At 45.4% G+C, this 22,486-nt stretch overlaps 1 protein-coding gene across 1 annotated transcript in view; it reads right to left on the reverse strand.

Annotated features, from left to right (window-relative positions):
• Positions 1-1,847: 1,847 nt before the first annotated feature.
• Positions 1,848-22,486, reverse strand: part of pde3a (phosphodiesterase 3A, cGMP-inhibited) — a 100,038-nt gene continuing 79,399 nt past the window's right edge. Inside the window, exons 5-16 of the mRNA XM_061250682.1 lie at positions 18,543-18,613; positions 14,991-15,207; positions 13,067-13,140; positions 12,642-12,820; positions 11,971-12,108; positions 10,209-10,320; positions 9,595-9,708; positions 8,172-8,371; positions 6,876-7,079; positions 5,370-5,531; positions 2,910-3,165; positions 1,848-2,292 (exon numbers count right to left, since the gene is read on the reverse strand). Coding sequence (XP_061106666.1) covers positions 1,991-2,292; positions 2,910-3,165; positions 5,370-5,531; positions 6,876-7,079; positions 8,172-8,371; positions 9,595-9,708; positions 10,209-10,320; positions 11,971-12,108; positions 12,642-12,820; positions 13,067-13,140; positions 14,991-15,207; positions 18,543-18,613 — 2,029 coding nt within the window. The 3' untranslated portion in view covers positions 1,848-1,990. The remainder of the gene's footprint in view (positions 2,293-2,909; positions 3,166-5,369; positions 5,532-6,875; positions 7,080-8,171; positions 8,372-9,594; positions 9,709-10,208; positions 10,321-11,970; positions 12,109-12,641; positions 12,821-13,066; positions 13,141-14,990; positions 15,208-18,542; positions 18,614-22,486) is intronic.

Consider the following 22,486-nt stretch of genomic DNA (forward strand, 5'->3'; position numbering starts at 1 on the left):
TCCATCACTGGGCATCGACGGCCACTGTATGTGTACACACCTGGCTCTCCTGCCATTCTGTGTGACCGCAGAGTGAGGTGTGAGGGGCAGAGGAACCGCTCCCTGCTCACCCATCCCCCTCGTGTGTGTGAACGCATTGCCCTCGAACCATGGATGAAAGACGGAAAGTTCCGGACCATAACGGCAGCCTTGGGATCCCCCGGGCGGGGGAACCAGAGCCCCCCAGAGGATGTTCCACTGAAGCCCATCGCCCGCTGCTTTTCATCATCCCATTACACTGCCCAACCCGCAAAATCACCACAAAAAAGCGTATTTAAAAATGTGGGGGGATTTCTGAGGGATGTTGATGCTCTCAGCTCTCAGGTATGTGGCTGCAACACTCTTCCCTTCTGATCTCTCACCAACGCATCCAGATACTTGCTAGTGCTAGAAAACAGTGCTCTTTTGAGCTACAACAGCAATGTGAGCCAGATGTTATGCTGTTCTGGGGACATTCTGTGCATGGTAAGGAAAATAATGCGCTAGCCTACACACTGTGTGGAGTCTATGAACAGACAGCGACCGTAATCATGTTTCATGACCGTTCAGATCAGAAGTTATTGCACTGCGAATCTAGTCAGACTATTTTCCCCGTTTCTGTAAAAATCATCCCACACCATTCACTTTGGATTACGAGGATTGGTCGATAGTCTGGTTTCTCTTTGAAAGACCAATAGCTCCCTGTTTAGACCAGTGTTCATTCTGCTTTGAGGTGTCCTATATTGTGTCTGTACACACGCAGACACAAAAGCTATGAACCACGAGCCAATGGTTTAAAAGGAAAATAGCTCAAAAAATTGTTCAAAATATATTGCAATGTGTTGATGATAGAAAGGATTCAAACTACATGAATTACTCCTTTAACAGCTAGTGAACCTTTTATACCCAATAATTTCCCTTTTTTGACCAGGTATATACAAGGAAAAATTATTTTAAAGTCTTTACCTGTAGGAAAATAAAATAAGTCCTTCTTATAATTACAAAAAGTACAGCACTCACTGGAGACAAGTGACAGCCAAGTAGATCTGTGAGAACTATCTTAGGCAAGCATAAATCACAGTAGGGATTTGGCTCGCAGCAATGGCAGAAACAAATGGATGTTACTGTAGATAGTCAGAGCTTGCTCTTATGTACTACAATACTGTGGAGGTGTTTGACAGATTTTATGAACGGTCTTAACCATAGCGGGGAAACAAAGGAAAAGGGACTCCATGTGATGTGAAACACTGCTGTTTTTCCTTGAATTTGGATAAAGCTTTTCAGAGCTGCGCAGCTCTATTACCCTCCCCATTCTACTCACAACAATGGAATGGGTGCTACTGGAAATCCAAACTGCTGACTGTCCATTGCAGGCGCGACTTGTGTCCCTGGGAAACAACATGAATGCTGTTCCATCCACGTGTCATGTGTACAACGCGCGTCATCGTTTTTTTAAAATATCATTGTTCTAAAAAAAGGTACTCTTACAAAAATGGACCAGTCCGTAGAGTCCACTGTGAACTCGTAGGATTTGGGGGTGTTGGTTAGTCAGACTCCCCTCCCAATGCGAGCAGGGGTTTGGGGGTAGGGTTGGGGTTGAAGAGGAGAGTGGTGGGAATGGGTGTAGAGTCTTTGTGATCCTGCACTATGGAAGCTTCCTCAAACGGAAGGTTGAGTTCTCTGAACCAGGACCTGACCTCATTAATAAAGGTGTAAAACATTAAAATCCTTTATGTACCCACCCACCCCCACCCACCACCCGCTACCCCTCCCACACTCCCATTACCCCAGCCCCAGCCTCTTCCCCACCCTGTTTCTTTAGGCACATATTCCCAAAACTTCTACAGTGTTGTGTCTAAGTGATGTGCTGGCAACAAAATATCAAGAGTCTGTTCTTTAAAAAACAAAAAAACAACGTTCTGGCTCTGGATACTGGCGTTCTGCTCCCTCTCTCTTCTTTTGGAACTTTCCGTCACTCTGGGTCCTCAGAAGCCGGGGTTTCTACTTCCTCCTCCAGGGGCTCTGTCCCCTCTTCCTCTGTCTCCACTTCCTGCTCCAGGGTGTCCACAGGCTCCTCCTCTTTGCTTGCTGGCTCTTCCTCCTCCTCGTGGATGGCCAGGATTGGCTCAGCGGGGTTGCTATGGCGCCCTGACTCCTCCTGCTCCTGTTTCTGGGCTTCCTCCGCGATGACCTTCTTCCACATCTGGTGGTTCTCTAGTAAGTGCTGGGTAATCTGGCAGAAGACTTTCCGCCGTTTCTTGGGTACCCGTTTCTCTGAGAGATTTGAACAGGAAACAGAGAGAGAATATGAGCCAACTGACATCATAGCCTTTTCCCAAGCTTGAAAGCTCAGCTTGGTACATCTGTCAGGGTTTTCACATTTTCACTTCAGCCCAGTTCTCCTGGACTGAAAGTCCTTGCCTAGAATGTCCAGGAAGTGCCACTCACCAGTAAATCACATCTAAATAACCAAAAAACATTGATCAAAATTGAAACATATGGTTGTGACTTATGGCCTGGGTTCAATCAATATTTGTGTTTAGCTTTGACTTACAATTAAATGTTTCAGTTATTCTTTTGCCAAATTAATTTTGGTGAATGCAGAACTGAGTGAACTGCATTTGTGAAGAAAAGCAATGTGTAATTAAAGGAAATACAAGGCTTATGGAGATACTGAAACTGAAAATACGGGAGAGTGAGAATGTTACAGAGAGGAAAAGCCAAAGACCACGTGGACATGATTGGGCTCAATTTAATTTCAATTCACTTAACTCAGGAAGTGAATTACAATGAATTTCCTGAATTGACCGAATTGAAACTGAACGGAGCGCCGGCCTGGAGGGCTGAAGCCCTGCCGCTCAGGACAGCAGAGGGCGGAAGCGCGGTCTTACGGGAGGCCTCGGAGCCTGTGGACGCGTCCTCCTCTGCCGTGTCCTCCTCCTCATTTTCGTCGATGTCTCCTCCCTCCTCCTCCTCCACCTCGGCCTGCTCCACCCAGTGGCCGGGGATGAGCGCGGCCGAGTCGTAGGAGTTGCAGAGCGGCCCCACGATGTGCGTGATGAAGGACTCCTGCAGCTTCGCCAGCTGGGGCGCCGAGCGGTCCATGAAGGGGCTGATGGGAAGGCCCATGCTCGACTCCTCGTCCCCCTGAAACCATGGAGCGTACATAAGGGCTAGAGAGGGTAGGACGGCCTAGTCTGGACTCCTCATGCCCCTAAAACCATAGAGCGTACATAGGAATTAGAGAGGATGAGAAGGCCCAGTCTGGACTCCTCATGCCCCTAAAACCATAGAGCGTGCATAGGAACTAGAGAGGATAGGAAGGCCTAGTCTGGACTCCTCATGCCCCTAAAACCATAGAGCGTACATAGGAACTAGAGAGGATAGGACGGCCTAGTCTGGACTCCTCATGCCCCTAAAACCATAGAGCGTAGATAGGAATTAGAGAGGATGAGAAGGCCCAGTCTGGACTCCTCATGCCCCTAAAACCATAGAGTGTACATAGGATCTAGAGAGGGTAGGACGGCCTAGTCTGGACTCCTCAGGCCCCTGAAACCATAGAGCGTACATAGGAACTTGAGAGGATGAGAAGGCCCAGTCTGGACTCCTCATGCCCCTAAAACCATAGAGTGTACATAGGAACTGGAGAGGGTGAGAAGGCCCCATCTGGACTCTTCGTTGCCCTGTGACAGCATCGATGAGCATTAATATACTGAACATGCCTTAACCTGTACCTGAGAGTAGTGCTGCAATAGTGGCTTTAATTACTATACATGGCAGGGACAGGCTGCATTTGAAATATATTCACCTGAACATCTTCCTTGTAAAAAACGTTCTACAAGGTCTCCCTTGTAAAAGAGACTCTAAAAGGTCTCTCAGGCTCTATATTTTAAAATGGGATTTTATAAATAGTAGTATCAGTACACATTGGAAGGTGTACCATACTTATTTGCATTTTGAGAAACATCTCCACAGCACAATAAATACTGTTCATATTACATTGTGTTATAGCATCCTCTTGACTGTCAATGACATCTATTCATGTTATAATATAATAAGACAGAGAACAGAGAGCTGCTCGATTCATGCGCAAACAACCGTGAGCCTCGCTCAACCATCTTCTTTTCTTCTCTCTCTGTCAAGGGCCCCACGCATTCTGGCCCTTTTGTCCAATCAGCAGCGCTCTTACTGAGGCCCCTGTGTGGATGACCCGCGCCCGTGCGTCACAGACACACTCAGCGCTTCCTGTGTCATTATTGCTGAAGTGTCCTGTGGCAGGAAGACACTGAGATGTCAGTGCTATTGCAGGACAGCACAGACTGAGTCATGGAGGCAGAGGTCGTGGCGTGTGCCACGGGTCGTATGTCACAGGTGACCTCCTCCCCCACAGTGAGGTCACAGCTAGCCTTTCTTACAGGAAAACAGCTTGAGAGCCACACCTCACATTATCAACCATTTTACTGTTTCCCCAAGGGAGGAATTCTGGGAAGGGATGCTGATGGAGGGGAGGAGAAGAAGATGGCGGTGGGGTGGGGGGGAGCCGGGAGGGAACACCGCAATCCCGACCAGACTGCCTGGAGACCCATCGACCAAGCTTTCAGTCCCTCGTTAACGGCAAGCACCATCCTCAGACAATAAAAGCTTGTGAGTGAGTGAGAGACGGCCTCTTTATGACTCAATGAAATTAAGGAACAGATGGCTACAAAGCACTTTGTAAGAATAGCTGGAAAAAAATGGAAGGCGTGTGTGAATTTTATGTAATGTAAATTATATTTCTTTCCCCCTTCATCACTGAAATGAATGAACATTTGTTATGAGGTAATGTGAAACTGTAGCCTGTACTTAAAATAACTGGTAGAATTAAGAGTGAAGTTCACAGCAGTTACACTGGAAGTGGGCTTAGGTCAATGTGGGATTTATATGTATTATTTATAACTTGCACTTCCACCTAATTCACAGCAGCTAAAAACCAGCTGCATGAAAACATATGAAAAGAGTTTGGGGCAGCTGTCACCCACACTGGCACACTGCAAAAAACATCTGTCTTAACAAGTATTTAGTCTTATAAGGAGACTTAAAATCAAAATATTACACATAATTATAAATGATTAAAATCATATTATTTTCAGTCAAGTAGAAAATATTAGCTTCACGTTACTTTTTGCTTGATAAGTACCCCCTTGAAATGAGTAAAACTGTCTCATCTCACCTGGAATCTTTTTCTGATATTCGGCCAAAAACCTGATAGAATTAAGATTTTCTGGACATAAGACAAGAACACTTGTTAAGTCTGTCTACTCATTTCGTTTTGCAGTGCGTTTTGGTGAGGGGAGGAGGGGAGCGGAGAGTACCTGCTCGTAGAACTCGTTGACGATGCCCTCGGTCCACTGCAGGTGCAGGTCCTTACACTTCAGCGGCCCGTTGATGTCGGCCAGCTTGATGCACATCTGGCACACCAGCAGCCGGTCGTTCTCATTGGACCAGTCGATTCCCGAGCCTACGTCGTCCCCCACCTGAGAGAGGTGTGTGGGTTTAGCGAGGCACAGTCCGCGTCACGCAGAGTACAGGCCTGTGCGCTGCATTCTGTTCATTCCGTATTTTATTTACAATAATGTCTGCTAATGTTGACATATCTGAAATGTTTCAAATATCCAGGAAATGTATTAAACATGCACTTTCTTTATTCCCGCTGTACTGCAGTCTACAAGCAAACACGCACACACAGACACACACACACACACACACACATTCTGATAAGACAGATATGCCATTGATTAGAGTGATTGCTTAATTTGATGGGAATGTCTACTTTAATCTGTTCATTGGCTTAATGAGGTACCGTAAATCCCAAGACTGTGACTCACTCCCCAGGTCTTGCGAACCGCTTGGTACTGATTGTTGGCACTAAACCTCAAACTGCCAACCGACTGCCGTTATCCATACATTCAGAAAAAGAGACTCCAACGATGAGAACACTTATTTTGCCTACTTGAGTAACTATAAGCAGAAATACTACAACAAATGCCTGTATTAGCCACATTTTTTCAAAATAAAAGTTATATTATATAGAGTGCAGCTCTTCTTTCTCCTAAGAGGATTTGGCACACATACGTGCAAGAATCACACTTTCATTTATTGGCTTGCATTTGGGACTGATTCCTAGATTGTTATATGAACTTACTCCTTTTACTGCATAGTAACACATTATTAAAACACATATTTATTTATTTAAGTAAAAAATCGTAATTGAATGATTTTTTAGGCCAAGTAAAAAAGTCATTTTCACATGTGTTCTGAGTGCCATGAATATTCTGAGAGTGATTCAAGGCTGTGAATCGCGTACTGGCGAAGCAGGCTGGCTCTCTGATCTCTGATCCGCTCTGATTAGAAAACTTCCTTTCAGCTCTTCAGAGAAAGAGAACCGGGGAAGGCTGGAGCGGTGAAGTGGAGCCCACGGGGAGTGACGTGATGGTGGTGGGGTTTAAACCGGGATAATCAGCGCAGTGCTGCTGCCGCATGCTGCCTCACACAATAAACACTGGCCATGGTCCTCTGCCCGTAATCAAAACAGAGAGTTTCCAGTAACGCGGCTTCTCGCCTGCACCGTCTCAAAACAGCCCCCTTGCCATTGCTTTGCCTAAACACAGAAAGGTTGGGGCTTCCTGTAGAGGATACCCAACAATATCGACATTGTTACCGAGTTACAGGAGTGTGAAATGTCTTTTAATGGTTGTGCTATGCATTAGAAGACCAAGACTAAAGCGATCGGTCACAGGGAGCGCTCAAAACCAACTAACTACTCATAATGCACTCCTTCCCACAGTGCAATGCGGAAATTCTGCTCTGTGTCAAGTCACCTTGGCATTGAACTCCGCCAGGAAGTCGAAGTGTTTTTTCAGGTCGGTGGCCAGTATGGCCTCGATGACCAGGAAACGAAAGCGCTTGAACTCCATGTGGTCGAGGTTGAGCAGGAAGTTGTACTCGGGGCGGGACATGAACAGGCTCCAGGCGGAGGCTGCGTGGTGGTTCTCCAGCACAGAGCGGTCATTGTACAGCACTGCCTGCAGGGGGAGACAAAGAGCCACACAAAAGAGAAATATAAAAACAATGCCTGAGGAATACTACTGAACACGATTTTCTGTGTGGCGGCCAGATTTGAGTCACATACCTATTTGAAATATTTGAACCCTTTAGACAGAAAAATTATTGTGGATTCTTCTTCATATGACTTGTCTAATTTGCGAACAAGATGTTTTAGTGAGTAACAGCAGGAGGGTTCATCCTGATTATGGCACCTTCATGAAAGTAAAAGTTGAGCTGCTGTGACAGATTTACACTCTATTATAACACATTATTTCTCAAAGCAAACAAGGGCCTGGGATTAATAGACTCTGTACAAATAAATGGAGTCTTCAGTTTCTTCAGTTAAGTACAGGTTGAGTTTAGTCATTGCCAAACTCTGCCAAATTGGGCTTGTTCAAATATTGACTAAAGCCAGGCTAGGATAGAGATGCCCTCCGTTCATTAAAGCATCTTTGCTGGTCTCCAGAGCAGTAGCACCCTCAGCTGCAATCAGAGTACACACTGTGTAGCCTACCTCAAGCTGTTTAAGTTGGATCCAAAAATTGAAATTCAACTCCCTCCACTCTCAGAAATAAAGTAACAAGTTCTTCAGGGATCTAATACCCAGTAATGTTCTCTTTGGGTAGAAATGAGCATTTTCCAAGCAGAAAAGATACAAAAAAGGTATACATGCTGGCTAGGGGTGCAATTCTATGCACTTATAGGGTACCGCACCAGAGATAAGCATTTGTACCTTTTTTGACACTTTCTGAGAGTGTGCGAACATAGAAAAGTATGTGGAACAATGTCTACAAATGTGAAACAACACAAACATAAATGCCGTAATTTCTTTGGTTATTGCACTCTGTGTCTGTGGCACCACTGCTCCAGTGGGTCATGATGGCTAATTTGGGCAGGTTCTGAGATCTTTAACATTATACATTATACAGATCCTGAGGTCTTCAATATTACACATTATACAGATCCTGAGGTCTTCAATATTACACATTATACAGATCAACATTACACTGAGGCGTCCAGCAGTGAACACTGCCGTGGAGCGCGCACACCCCACCAGCGATGATTCCCACCTGTGGTGCGCTGGTGGCCACCAGGAAGGCGTTGGTCCTGCCAGGGTGGTCGTAGTCGTGCATGGCGGCCGCCACGTACAGGGCCATGAGCTCCAGGGCGGGGATGAGGCCCGACAGGCAGCCGTAGCCGTCCTCCGACACCGTGTACGTCTTGGACACCAGGAAGCCCATGTGACTGTGGGTGATGCCGCTGTCCGAATCTGCACAGAGACCGCCAGGGAGGGCGCACTGTTACGCCACAGCAGGTTTATTCATAGCCAGCCCCCCCTACCCACACACACACTCTGGTACAATCCTCTTACACAGGTCATAACATTTTATGAAAATATAAGAACTGCTTAAGAGCTTCACGGCCATTCATCTGGCAACAGATCTTAAAACAATATTCACTCTGTGTGAGTCTGCACGTGCAGGCATGTGTGTGGGCACCTAGCTTATAGTCATATCGTATCAAAGGAATAAGAAGGACCACCATAGAAGCACATGCACTCAAATGGAACTGCACATATGTGTGTGCGCACATAAACAGAAACACACATGCAAGTACGGATGCGTGCACACACACACATAGGAGACAGGATCAACTAGCCAGCTCCTGTCAGAAACACACACACACACACACACTAACACACACACACACACACACCCCACACATGCACCCACAGACACACACACACACACACACACACACACCACATGCACCCACAGACACACCCACAGACACACACACACACACACACACCCCACACATGCACCCACAGACACACACACACACACACACCACACATGCACCCACAGACACACACCCACACACACACTAACACACACACACACACACCACATGCACCCACAGACACACACACACACCATATGCACCCACAGACACACACACCCACACACCACATGCACACACAGACACTAACACACACACCACATGCACCCACAGACACACACACACACACACTAACACACACACACACACACACACACCACATGCACCCACAGACACACACACACACACACACACTAACACACACACACATACACCACATGCACCCACAGACACACACACACACACACACCACATGCACCCACAGACACACAGACACACACAGACACACACACACACACACCACATGCACCCACAGACACACACACACACACACGCCACATGCACCCACAGACACACACACACACACACACACACACACACACACACACCACATGCACACACAGACACACACACACGCACAGACACACAGACACACACACACACACACACACCACATGCACACACAGACACACACACACACGCACAGACACACAGACACACACACACACACACACACACCACATGCACACACAGACACACACACACACACACACACACACACACCACATGCACCCACACACACACACACACCAGAGTCACTGGCGGAGCCGTGTTCGTTGATGAGGCTGGGCAGGCCTGGGACGGCCTGTGTGGTGAGGTACCATACAGCGTGAAGCACATCTGTGGCGTGGATCCTGTTGTGATCTGGAAGGGAAGAGAGCACCAGAGCTGCTGCAGTACCAGAACAGTCCACTAGAGGAGAGTCTAACACTGTCAGAGGAGCTGGACCAATGATTGAAGCGAGATAGCTCAACATAGTGGCTAATTCTAGGTACTACTGTTTAATCTGGGAAATATAGTAATTCAGGAGCATTTTAATACCTTCCTTACAGAGCACTTCCCCTACCAACCCCAATACTATAGCATTATGGCACCCATGTGTACACAACACTAAACAACTTCAACTATAACAAACACATTCTTGAACATTGAACACATTCTTGTTTTCCATGATAATTTAAATGTGTACAGATCAAATCAAGTAAAAGAGGAAGGAGTGTTATTCGGTGATCCATATTTAATACAGAAAGAGTTTCAGGATGGTTGTAAAACAGTTCCTCTGCCTGCCCTGTCAGTTGGCTGCTGCATCTCTCTCTCAGTGGTGAAAGTGTGCTTCAGGCAGCCTTCAGGCAGCCTTCACTCACATGGGATGTCCCTGTACCCGTTCTCCAGGGCGTGGAAGTAGTTCATGAACTCTTGCACAGGGATCTTGAACGTCTCAAAGAGTCCTGTGTCTTCAAACAGCCTGTACGAGACCTTAATGAAAGAGACACACCCATGAACTGACCACCCTTCCAAATAACAGAAATTGGATACAGTCCACAGTTCCCCCTTTCACATTAGTGCCTTCCACATTCTCATGAATTCAGAAGTTGTTTTTGCTTGTGTTGTTCATCAGTTGACCAAAGAACAACTGACAGTTTGTTATTTAAACAGCAGATGGCACTGTGGTGCCATCTTCAAACTGAAGCCTCAGCACCCACAGAGACACACACAAACATTCATTCACAAATACAGACCAATGAAGCGAGACTTTCTGGCCTGTCTGCCTGTGAGCAAGTGTGTGTGTGTGTGTGTGTGTGTGTGTGTGTGTGTGTGTGTATGTGCGTGTATGTGTAAGTGAGTTTGTATGGATATGTGAACGTGTGTGTGAGTGTGCGCACAATATTCAAAAACAAACCCTGAATGAAGAATGGCTACATCCTTTCCACCGCTAGATTTGACCTCTATCAGGCTGATAGCCCCATGGGCCAGACAAGCCCGTCTGTAGCACCCTCTCCAAGAGGTTCCGCTCATCAAACAGCTGCTGTTTCTGCCACACCCGACCCTGTCACCAAACCAGAAAAGCCCCTCCCTGTCTCTGAAGCGCTTCCCCAGCCCTGAAAGCATCCTGGCCCCGCAGACGGACATTAGCTCTGCTCATCTGAGAGGTGGTGGCTGTTTGCTGTGCTGAGGTCACGGCCGTCCGAGAGCTGGTTTCTCTCATTCCATTCCAGCAAGGCTGCTGCTAAACAACACGGCACCGCCTGCCTGCCTTTCATCTGGAGCCGTGAATGCTAAGGATCAGCACAGCTGGTGTGTGTGTGTGTGTGTGTGTGTGTGCACACGTGTGTGTGTGTGTGTGCGTGTTCGGTGTGGGGGTATATCTGTGGTGTGTGTGTATGTGTGTTTGGTGTGGGGGTATATCTGTGGTGTGTGTGTGTGTGTGTGTGTGTGTGTGTGTTTGGTGTGGGGGTATATCTGTGGTGTGTGTGTGTGTGTATGTGTGTTTGGTGTGGGGGTATATCTGTGGTGTGTGTGTGTGTGTGTGTGTGTGTGTGTTTGGTGTGGGGGTATATCTGTGGTGTGTGTGTGTGTGTGTGTGTGTGTGTGTGTATGTGTGTTTGGTGTGGGGGTATATCTGTGGTGTGTGTGTGTGTGTGTGTGTATGTGTGTTTGGTGTGGGGGTATATCTGTGGTGTGTGTGTGTGTGTGTGTGTATGTGTGTTTGGTGTGGGGGTATATCTGTGGTGTGTGTGTATGTGTCTTTGGTGAGGGGGTATATCTGTGGTGTGTGTGTGTGCTCTTGGTGTGGGTATATGTGTGTGTATGTGTGTACACGTGTGTGTTGTGTGTTTGGTCAAGTGTATATTTGTGGTGTGTGTGTGTGTCTGTGCCTTTGTGGCAATATGATTGTTTATGTATCTGTATGCTTGTGCATATGTGTTTGGGTCTGTTTGGTCATTTGTATGTACTGCATGTGGATGCATACATGTGGATGCATGACCATATGCAGTGTGTGTGTTCCTGTGTCTGTGTGTGTGTGTGTGTCCCTGTGGGTGTATGTGTCTGTGTGTGTGTGCCTGTGTGTGTGTGTTTTTAGTTTTTGTGGGTGTATGTGTGTTTTAATTTTGTGGAAAGCCTCACCTGGCTGAGTATACAGCCACGTTTGCCATGTGTCTTCTCCACCAGGCTGAAGATGGGGAAGTTCCAGTTGTTGATCTGGCACATCAGAGGATCCAGGCCCTCCATCACCAGGGGCTCTGGGGCCAGGATGGGCTTGTCCTGGGGGGTCCGACAGTACAGAGCCAACAGCCGTTAAACCCCACCCAGCGTGGTCCAACCAATCACCTCTATTTACAGAGTGTCTATAAACAGAGATGCTATAATCCCTCAGTCTACAACTACTCAACTACTGGGTGCATCTCTGAGTGGATCACAATGCAGTGTCTCTATGTGTATAAGACAGCAGATGTGCGCCTTTGTGTGGCTCAGATTGCGGTTGTTATGCATCTGTGTGTATCACTGTTTGTCTCTGGCAATGTTATGCATCTGCAGGGTACTCTGTGTATCAGATGGGGTTCATCTCCAGACAGCAGGTGTGCTGCTCCTGGCTCATCCTCAGGTAGAAAATGGGTTAACAACGTGAAGACTGGGAGTGTTGGGCTGCTGCTTTGTACCGCATTACACTACTGCTACAGACTTTGGTACATACAGTATTAGGTTGGGTAGCTTTGCATATGGGGGAGTTTAGTAGCTGTAGTATGCCTGTGGGTATGTTGGAGGACTCGTTGGAGGATGAAGGAGCGCTTCCACACCTCTGAGAGTATTAGGGGGTGCAGGATGATGCTGTCTGACGGGAACGTCCTGCACCCCGCCTGGGCGTCTGTGGGTTTCCTGCCTCGCTCTGGATCTTCGCTCTGCGCAACGTCACTGCTATCACTGTTGTTGGTCTCGTGGGTGCTGTCGTAGTCGGATGAAACTATCGCCTGATCATCTAAGAAGCGAGAGAGAGAGAGAGAGAGAGAGAGAGAGAGCTTCATGTAGTTGTTTCTTTTTTCCCAAATAAAATGGATGTCAAAACATAAAGAGTTGATTTGAAAGGCAAATTTGAATGAGTTAATTAAGGCACATGTGAGGCGCAGCACTCTGTTTACATTTACCCTCGAGGGAATGTGTGAGAAGAGAATGAGCGAGAGCAACAAGAGCAAGGAAAGAGCTGAACAAGAGGTGACCTTTTTACCTGTTCTGCGTATTCTGTCTCCTCTGTCCATCGACCCATCTCCAAGGCTTAATATACTGTACGGTCTCCCGCAACTGTGAGAAGGAGAGGGGAAGTCAGAGGTCAGAGGTCAGAGTTCAGACAAACATGCACAGAAAGGGCAAGAGCATGCAGGCTCCCAGAGTTCAGTGTGTGTGCTTAATCTCATGCGAATTCACAATTCTGACCCAATGCCACGCTAACTGGGGCTACACACGCATAATGGCTTTCAGAAGAAATAAATCTGACTTAAATAAAAAGGCTGACCTCCATCACCTCCACAACTGCATGTTTAGCACAGGGACATGGCAATGCAAAGGGCGGATAGAAATTAGAGACAGACACTAAACCAACTGCCACCCCTCACCAGCTCCCGAGACTCCAAGACACAACTAAGCCCAACTGTTCCCCACAGAGAAGTCACACACACAAAACTGCAGACAAAAAATGGGACACCTAATCTTGTGACACAACGAGCACGTTAACACTGTTCCTATGACCACAAGCAGTGAGGTGTGGCTCCAAGAAGATATGCCATTTTAGAATGCTTCTTCCAGCAAATTTTAGTCCAGAGACTCTCTCTGCCCTGGTTACGCTGAGAGCACTCAGCCAAGCCACCCACTGCCTTCTGTACCTATTCCCCAGAGACTGTACACCACACCAGGAGCGACAGCGTCAGAGGAAGCCAGCTCTACGCACGGTGGCCTGAGTTTCCAGTGGCGAAGCTCAGCACCGGCTCATCTTACAACCAAGCAACCAAAGCCTCAGTTCTAAGTTGGAGCTCGGCCATTGTACCCTCAGGCAACGCACTTCATCTGAATCGCCTCAGTAAATATCCAGCTATAAAGCGGGACAAATGCAGGAAAATGTAAGCCGTGTAATTTGCCTCGGATAAAGGTGTCTGCCAAGAGAGTAAATAATATTAACAGCATGATAGGAGTCATTCTTAAAGAATTAAATAAGGTTCATGATTTTACATTTTCAAGGCTCAAGACCCATGTTCGTCCTATTTTCTGTAGATGTTTTGGTAAGGCCCCCTTTTCCATAAAATGAAGTTGATTCAAAAGAGATGTGATTAATGTGGTTTATATAATCTCAGACAGGACGTCCCCTTGGCGCAGGGCCGAATGGTAAAAAATGTTCTCTGACGGTATGAGAGGGATTATGCATATACAGCATGGCATCTTTGCTTCAGCAGGGACAGGCAACACATCCTAAGATCCTCTTCCTCAACCCACTACAGGAAGCTCCAGAGGGAGATGAGTTCCCTAAGCCTGAAGGGACAGGCTTTTCACGTTCCTTCTGTCATATCTGCTTGATCCAATATGATGTTTCTTTCTCTCTGCTTTGCTGAAATTGCATCCATCTCATGCACTCGTACACACACACACACTCACACACACACACACACACACACACACACACACACACACACATCACAGGAATGCAGTCATACTGTACACTCACAAGCACAATTTATATAAGATTATAGTCTGATAGTCTTATTGTATAAGCCTTATACAATATTGAATAGTTTTCCTGTACAAATATATTAATGCTTCACCAAACAGTCTATACCAGCGGTCCTAACTCCTGTCCTAAGTCAGTCCTCAAAGAGAGTATAGACCAGTGGTCCTCACTCCTGGTCCTGGAGAGCCACAGGGTGTGCTGGTTTTTGTGTTCGGCTTAATATCAGCAACCAGGTGAGGTGGGTTAACTGTGCAATTAGCGGCTTTAATTGATCAATTAAGTCCTAAGTAGCAACAAACGTCTGCACAACCTGCAGCTCTCCAGGACCAGGAGTGAGTACCACTGGCCTATACTCTCTTTGTGGACTGAAGAAGACAGGACTGCAGAATAGAGCCCCCTGGTGGCAGTGCAGGGGGAGTGCAGCTGCAGGTCTTACCTGCTGCAGACAGTGTGTGTGGGTGTGCACCCGGGTGCGCTCTGTGTGTGAGTTAAGGCTTTGTGAGCGCTCGGCGGCACCACACACTCGCCCAGCGAGGCCGCAGCGTCGGGGAGGTCCACGGAGGGGACTTTGCTGACGGGGCTAGAGACAGGGGTCCCCTGGCTGGGGGACTGGCACGGCGATGCCAGGGGTGAGGTGTCGACAGGAGGGAGACCTAACAAGAGAGCACCCAACGTCGTGTAAGACAGCGCAAAGCCACGCCAGACAAAACAGTGTGAAACAACGCAAAACAAAACAAATCTAAAACATGAACAAAAACAATACCAGTGAGGTACAAAGCCAAAATCCCTCCACTTGGGCTTTCCGGAGTGATCTCCAGACAGAATGACTAGTGTAGCAGTAGCAGTGGTAGTAGGAAAGTGTGACAATTCACCTGGTAACAATTGTGCCACACAGTGCACTACACCTTAATAAACACTCTATAAAGCAGTAATAATCAAATTTTAGAGCAGTTATACACAATTTATAACAACTGATATTCAATGTTTTTCACACTTCTAGCACATTTTTATACAGTACATGAACTGCTAGGAAGGAGAAGAATTCAAAGTCATAAAAGTACCATGTATGCTTTATTAAGGCCCAATGAAGTTGCATGTAATAAAAAAGTGTGTCACTATAGTGCAACTATTCTTAGGCCTGACCCAATGGGCTTGAATATTGATTCAATTTCTACTCTGTGGATGAATTACTCTTGCCTGATGTACTGTACATAATACACAGATGCTTTGAGAGACTACATCAAGGTACACCATCAAGGTACGCTTCTATTTATAGCATATGTCCACAATACACTTCAATGGTTTTCGAGGGGGTTCTTTGCTTATATTCTATTAACATTTCTTCTGTCCTCTATGTCTTAGAGAAAGTGAAACAAGTTTGACATTGGCTTTACCTTCATCAAAGGTACTAGGGTGCCTTTCATTTCTATAGGTTACTGTTGCTTTAAATCCTTTTAACAATGTTCAAGTTATTTGTAGTCATGAGTGAGAGACACTCATACACTCATCAACAACCACATCAATACGACAAAACCTCTTCAGAAATCTTTGATAAGAAATTTAATGCTTTCCTATAGGGTAACATTTCACATTATGCAAGACTACCCTAAAATGCGACCTATTTTGACTTAAGGTCTACCCTGATAACTGGTGCACAGAACTGTATTAAGGATTTATAAAGGTGTTATACTGTGGTAATGATGGTGTTATAAATGCTCTGCGTAGGCTTAAGAATGCATACTGTTTGTAAAATGTCAATGATAGCTTATCTTTTGCCACATATGCCTTTACATGTGGCTGATTAGTGTGACTGCATACCATTGATATGGAACAGAACTGACAAGATTTGTTCCCTATAATGTGTCAAAATTATCTTCCACAAAAATATTTAAGCTGTACACAAGTGTTGAATACCACTGATACTGCCACTACAGTGACTCATAATTTGCAGCAGGGAAATAAAAACTTGCAGAAGTGGTATGAAACACAGAAACAAACACACACACACACAAAAGACATAGACACAAAGACACACATGTCCAATGCGGAGACAAAGTGAGCATCTTCTTGTTGCTCTGCCTTGAACATTTAAGAGAATAGTCCTGAATGCCCATAGTCCGTCTATCAGGTGGGAGTTACACAATGTGTCTTGGTTACCTATTTCAACAGCAGCAATTGGGGGACAGCAGAAGATGAAGGCCCAGAGAAAATGATTAAATATATAAAATAATCTGAATATAAAAGAATATTAAATATAATCAGATTTTAAAAATGTTGTAATTTTTCCAAATGTATAATGCAGACTGTGTGCGGAATGTGTGGTCCTCTCAGAAATTCATACCATTGATTGGCTCACATGAAGCCACACATTATTTTTTTTAAGAGAATTGTATTCGAATGGTGACTGCATTCACATCTGAAATTTCATTTTTGAAAACGGCATATAAGTCCTTGCATCACACTGGCTGGAGCGGTGAGCCAGCAACAGTAAACAAAATGAGTGAGATCATGATGGTGAGTGAAGGAGAGGGTTTGGCTTGTTACCAAGGTGACAAACCATAGCTCCAGAAGCCAATCTTTTGTACTTGCCGCCAGGCAGGTCCAGTGCACGATTTGCGCTGACATAAATCTGCGCTAGCCAACTATGGAGCTACATGCACTCTTCGTCCAGCACCAGATTAGCATGAAGCCTTTTGCGGGTTAGCTCAAAGGAAAGTACTGAAGGAAGAGAAGAAAGCTGGCACAGGGAGGGACGCAATTCCAGACTATTCAATTCCTATTCCAACCGAGAGTCACATTCAATCATCATCTTTGCCTGTTCAATCATTAGAAGAAAAATATATACACACTAAAAAAGTGAAAGTAATGGAATATGTTTGGAAAGGTTTGAACATTTCCCTCATCTTCAAAAGTATCAGTCTTCTTCCAACACTCCCTCGGTACCCGTTGTTTTCATAGCACTGGTTTTCCATTGTCATGAACACAGCTGAGTGCTGATGCTTTCAATTTGAATGCCTCATCAGAAATGAAAAATAAAACCTGCAGTCACACACCAGGAAACGCCAGGACTTATAATACAGTATTTCATGAAAAAAATGGCTGTGCGAGTGTTTATATATCTTTCAGATAAATTGGCCTTTGAGATCGTTTGAGTGGCACCCCCTCCTCCGTTAATGAGACAATAATTCAGAAATAAAAGCGCTGTTGTACTGGTGGTTGGACCAGTTGTGTGTAATGCGCAGCAGGTGTGGACTAGGAAATGGAGGGTTTTGGTTATGCAATCATTACATTATGATAATGTGAGCAGAGGGCTGGGGAGGATTTTTATTTTTCTGTGATGGGGTTTCAAGGGCTGCTAGAGCTGTTATTTAAAAAAAAGAAACAAAGGAAAATGATGTGGTTGGATGAACCGAGAGCTTGGCCCTTTCACCCACCCTTTCCCTGGGAACCATTAACCTTTTCCAGAGACCTTAAAGCTCATTTCAAGCTCAATTTTGACATAAATGTTACAGAATGCTAGCGAGATGGACCACTGTTTATTTTTCAGACGGCGATCTCGTGTGCTCTTGAAGACATCTAAATAAAAATAAGCTGTCCCATCTGTCAATTCTGTTTGTGTGTCAAGAAGATCCGCTGCATGATATAAAAAAAAATATACTTTTACGTCCTGTAATTCCCTGAAATGGACCTTTACCTGCACAGAGGCAGAGCATCAATAAAGAGATCACTTCCTCTCTCTGCAGAGAGCCGCACTCTCCCAAACGCAGTAAACACAGTCATCACTGACACCATCACAGGCACAGAGGCAGACTATACACTCACAGGCAGGCTGCATACAAACACAAATGGACATACAGACCCAAACACACACAAATATATACACACAAGCACACATACATAAATAAACAAGTATCCAGACTGTTGGATGGACAGATGGGCACAGAATCACACAGCACACAGAAAACAGCAGGTCGGGAATGACAGTCACCTGGTCTACCTTGCCGTTTGGAGTAGAGGTGGTTTGTGCTGGCAGAGGTGGGGTAGGACACAGACATGGACCTGCTTTTGGAAATAATCAGCGTAACTGAACAGTTCCACAAGTCACTATTAACCATACTGCAAAGCAGGAGGACAAACTGTTAAGACAGGTGCACACAAGAACACAGGCAAACATGTGAGGCATACAGGGTGGCACATAATACAATACCAATACCAATTGTGCGCCGCATGGATTAAGAATTCAAATAATTTCATTCGTTAATATAAAAAACATTCAATACAATAACAGAATAAAATAATTGACATGAAACAATACTGAAGACAACATACTATAAATGAACGGAGAAAAACTTGTTTACAATTTCCTCACATCGAGAGCTCATTTCAGGAGCAGGTTTTCCTATCTGTTGTCATTATAATTCATTAACATTTCATATTGCTCCAGCTGGTGAACACACACAAATGGATTTCAATCTGCTATACAAGCACGCAGAATGCTCATACAGGCACAAAGACACGAGCACACGCACACACACACATACACACAATCATCTTGGTAACCTAGCTATAAGCCTGATAAAAAAGGTAATTATCTTCAGATCGGATGGAATGGCGGTTGCTGTACAATGCGTCTGTAATTTCACAGAAGTCCTCTTATTTTTGCTTATCTTACCATTCTGAGACACGCACTAAACTGTGATTGCCTGCACTTTGTTATGCTTTCTGTATTAACTTGCCACAGCGTTTTGCATTCAACGATTCCGCAGTGTACAGATAACACTTGGTCCCAGGCCTGAACGAACAGCGCCCAAAGCCATGGTAAACAATGAAACTCTTATTTTGTTGCCAGGAATCTACTGTATGCCCCATAGGCTCAGATTTAGGGTTGATAATGCACCCAAGTACAGTAGGAAAAAGGGGTCCTCTACGCACTGCTTCTAGCTGAGATTCTCTAGATAAGATGTCTGGCTTTGCAGCTGGCACAATTACACTGCTACTTACGTCACTACAAACCGCCTGCTAATGGACAAGGAAAAAATGATGCAAAAGACACAAAAATTATAGACAGCCCTGCAACTTGCACAGCAAGTATCACAGACACAGCACTTTTCTTTTCTTTTCACCGGGAAAACAGTTTCCCTGTTAAGAGTTATGCATTGTGATTGCATCTATTTAAAAACACTAGCAGATGGAGAAGTGTTCTGAAACCTTTTTTTCACTCACTGAGTGGAATGCATGATTGAGAACTGAATATATGACAACCCAAGAACTGTTCATTCAGCCTAACGGAAAGCTTCTGAGAACTTCTTCTGAGTAATATTTATCGTATTTTATTTGCTCCAGATTCAATCTCTACAGCAATATCACTTCATACAATTAGAAACTGTGCTTTTGGACAGAGGACATCACCTCTAAACATATATGGGTGATATCTTGACAAGTTAGTGCAGTCGCCAACCGTCATAGCCATAAAGATTAAGCTAGTTACTGTACTGCGGGGACAAACTGGACTGTCAATCACAGCTTGTTCAGTTCACAGCCAGACCTAGCAGCTGCAATACCGAGTGTTTATGTCAGACACAATTGGCTGCCTGATTTTAATGTCCAGTGTTTGTTTCTCCTGAACAAATAGCCAAGCAGTGCTCTTGTTCAGGCGACAGTGGTAGATAATCCTGGTGATTGAGCTTACTGCTGTATAATCCAAACAAACTGCCTGAATCATCATTAAACCTACAGCTCAGGGAGGACACAGAAGCACTTAATAATTACAGAACAGGCAGTCCTCCTCCCAGGACAGTACATTATGCTGTCTGAGGAAAGAAAAGAAAACAAGACGGTACAGTTGTGAGTGTGAGTGAGCGTTAGTGTAAGACAGTGACGTTTTTCACCAATTTCAGCCTGTGCCTCTGGTCGCAGATTTAGCAGAGAAAATCTGTTTTTAATTTGATCTCTGACCGCTGAGCTGAGCTGTGAGAGTAAGCTGAAGACCTCCATTAGGAGCCCTTTGCTCAAGGCCACTAGGGGGGCAGGGTGCTGAAAGACCAACCAAATTCAGACAGCTGCGTTACTGCTTAAAAGGTGGCCTTCCCTGAATGCTTTTACCCTAGTCCTGCAGTCCAGAGGATGATGAGTTTCTCAAATGCACAGAAAAGAAGGCTTGCATTCTGTGCATTAGACCATGCATGTGGGCCATAGTCACGAAGAGCAAAAACAGACTTTCAGAATGTGTGGAATAGTGGCCTATTTTGGAGTGTTGTGTATCTAGGAGACAGTCTTGGGACAGACACGTCAAGAGGAGATGGCTATCTGAGGTTATTATCAAGATTAATAATTGAACTTGAGCTCCTACAACCATATTTCAACTGGATTTACAGTATACAAACCGTAGAGAAAACTAAAATAGAAAGCAAAAATTCCTAAATATGGAAATAAACAGTGCTTAAACAAACAAACACTGGACCAAGCTTTCCCGCGAATGTTTTCTGAAGAACGCCCTCTCGAGCGGGCGTGCATTCCTGCTTCAGCCTCCCCTGGTATTTGACTTAAAGCGGGGTGACCGTGGAGGAGTTTACACAGGGCTGAAACGCCGAGAAGCATTTCTATTTACATAGCAGAGTGACTAAGGCCTGAGAGGACTTTCGTGTTGATGTCATGAAGTCGCTGGGGGGAAAAGGAGAGGGGAGAAGAAACATGATGCCCACCTTCGCCACCTGATTTTCCCCTTTTATTCTGGCAGGAAAGAGGTTTTTGATGCTTATCAATTATTTTGCACACAGAGTACTCCCGTCACAGCGTGAGTAAAAAAGGGATGAAGAAGAAAAGAAACGTGCCAGCGACCGCTGCTTAACTGCAGTTTGATCAGCCAGCGGTGCATAAACCGTGTTCGCAGATGGAGATCAAAATGTTTAATGAGTAAATAATTCACAGAGAAAATGCTAACCCGGCGCTTGGATCACGGGGAAGCAGAAACTGTCCATCTGTGGCACATTGATTATGTCATTATATAAAAACAGCCTTCGATACCCAGTTAGCGGACAGACCGAACAGCCTCGTGTCAGCATCTGACAGAATCATGGCTGGAGACGAGAGGAGCATGTAACACTGCAGCGAGAAATTCACAGCACTGTTTTGGAAAACCCCCAACAAATTTGGGCACACGACACCCTAACGCCTGCCAGGGGCTGACCACACAACACCCTGCCCTTGGGAAGGTTGGAGCAGGGGAACAGAAACGGAACCTGCTAGTTGCTGGGATCTCACGGAAACTCCGGTTGGATGTACTCTTGAGCCCTCTGAGGAAATACTCCAGTGTCTTAATTAGAAAGGGTGGATAAACCAACCAGGCCCTGACCAAGACCAACACACACGCACACTCACCTACAGCCACAGCACACTGTTTGGATTTTAGTGAGGTAGGCCATTAATATATAAATAAAATGTCTTCAGCATTAGAAACGTTTTCCTTTCTTTGTATACTATAAAGATTAGCCACAATACATCAAAATAAATAAAATGCAGCCACAATATTTTAAATAATACACTTTGAAAGTGGATAAACATTGCGTCTGAGACATCAGTGACAGTGTGCTGACCCCTATGTCGGTCACTGGCCTCCACTTGACATTTCAGCTGTTTCACGTCACTTCATCCCTCTGTTCCCCCCCTGACTCCTCCTGTTTCCCATGGTCCACTTCAGCTTAGGCTGATGACATCACTCCACAGCCTCTCCCCCTGCTTCACTCCTTAACTTACAGTCCAGCCAACAGAGAGACAGTTCATTGCTACCATCTCTGCTACCTCTTGCCCCTGCTAAACACTGTGGAATTCAAACTGTCTCAAGAGCTAAACAAGTGATTTGATTCACTAAATTCTCTGAATTCCATCCAAAATGCCATAAACAACAGAATGAAGCAAGCTTGTGCGTCACGCATG

Source organism: Conger conger, chromosome 8 (genome assembly GCF_963514075.1).
Source record: "Conger conger chromosome 8, fConCon1.1, whole genome shotgun sequence".
Lineage (NCBI taxonomy): Eukaryota > Metazoa > Chordata > Actinopteri > Anguilliformes > Congridae > Conger > Conger conger.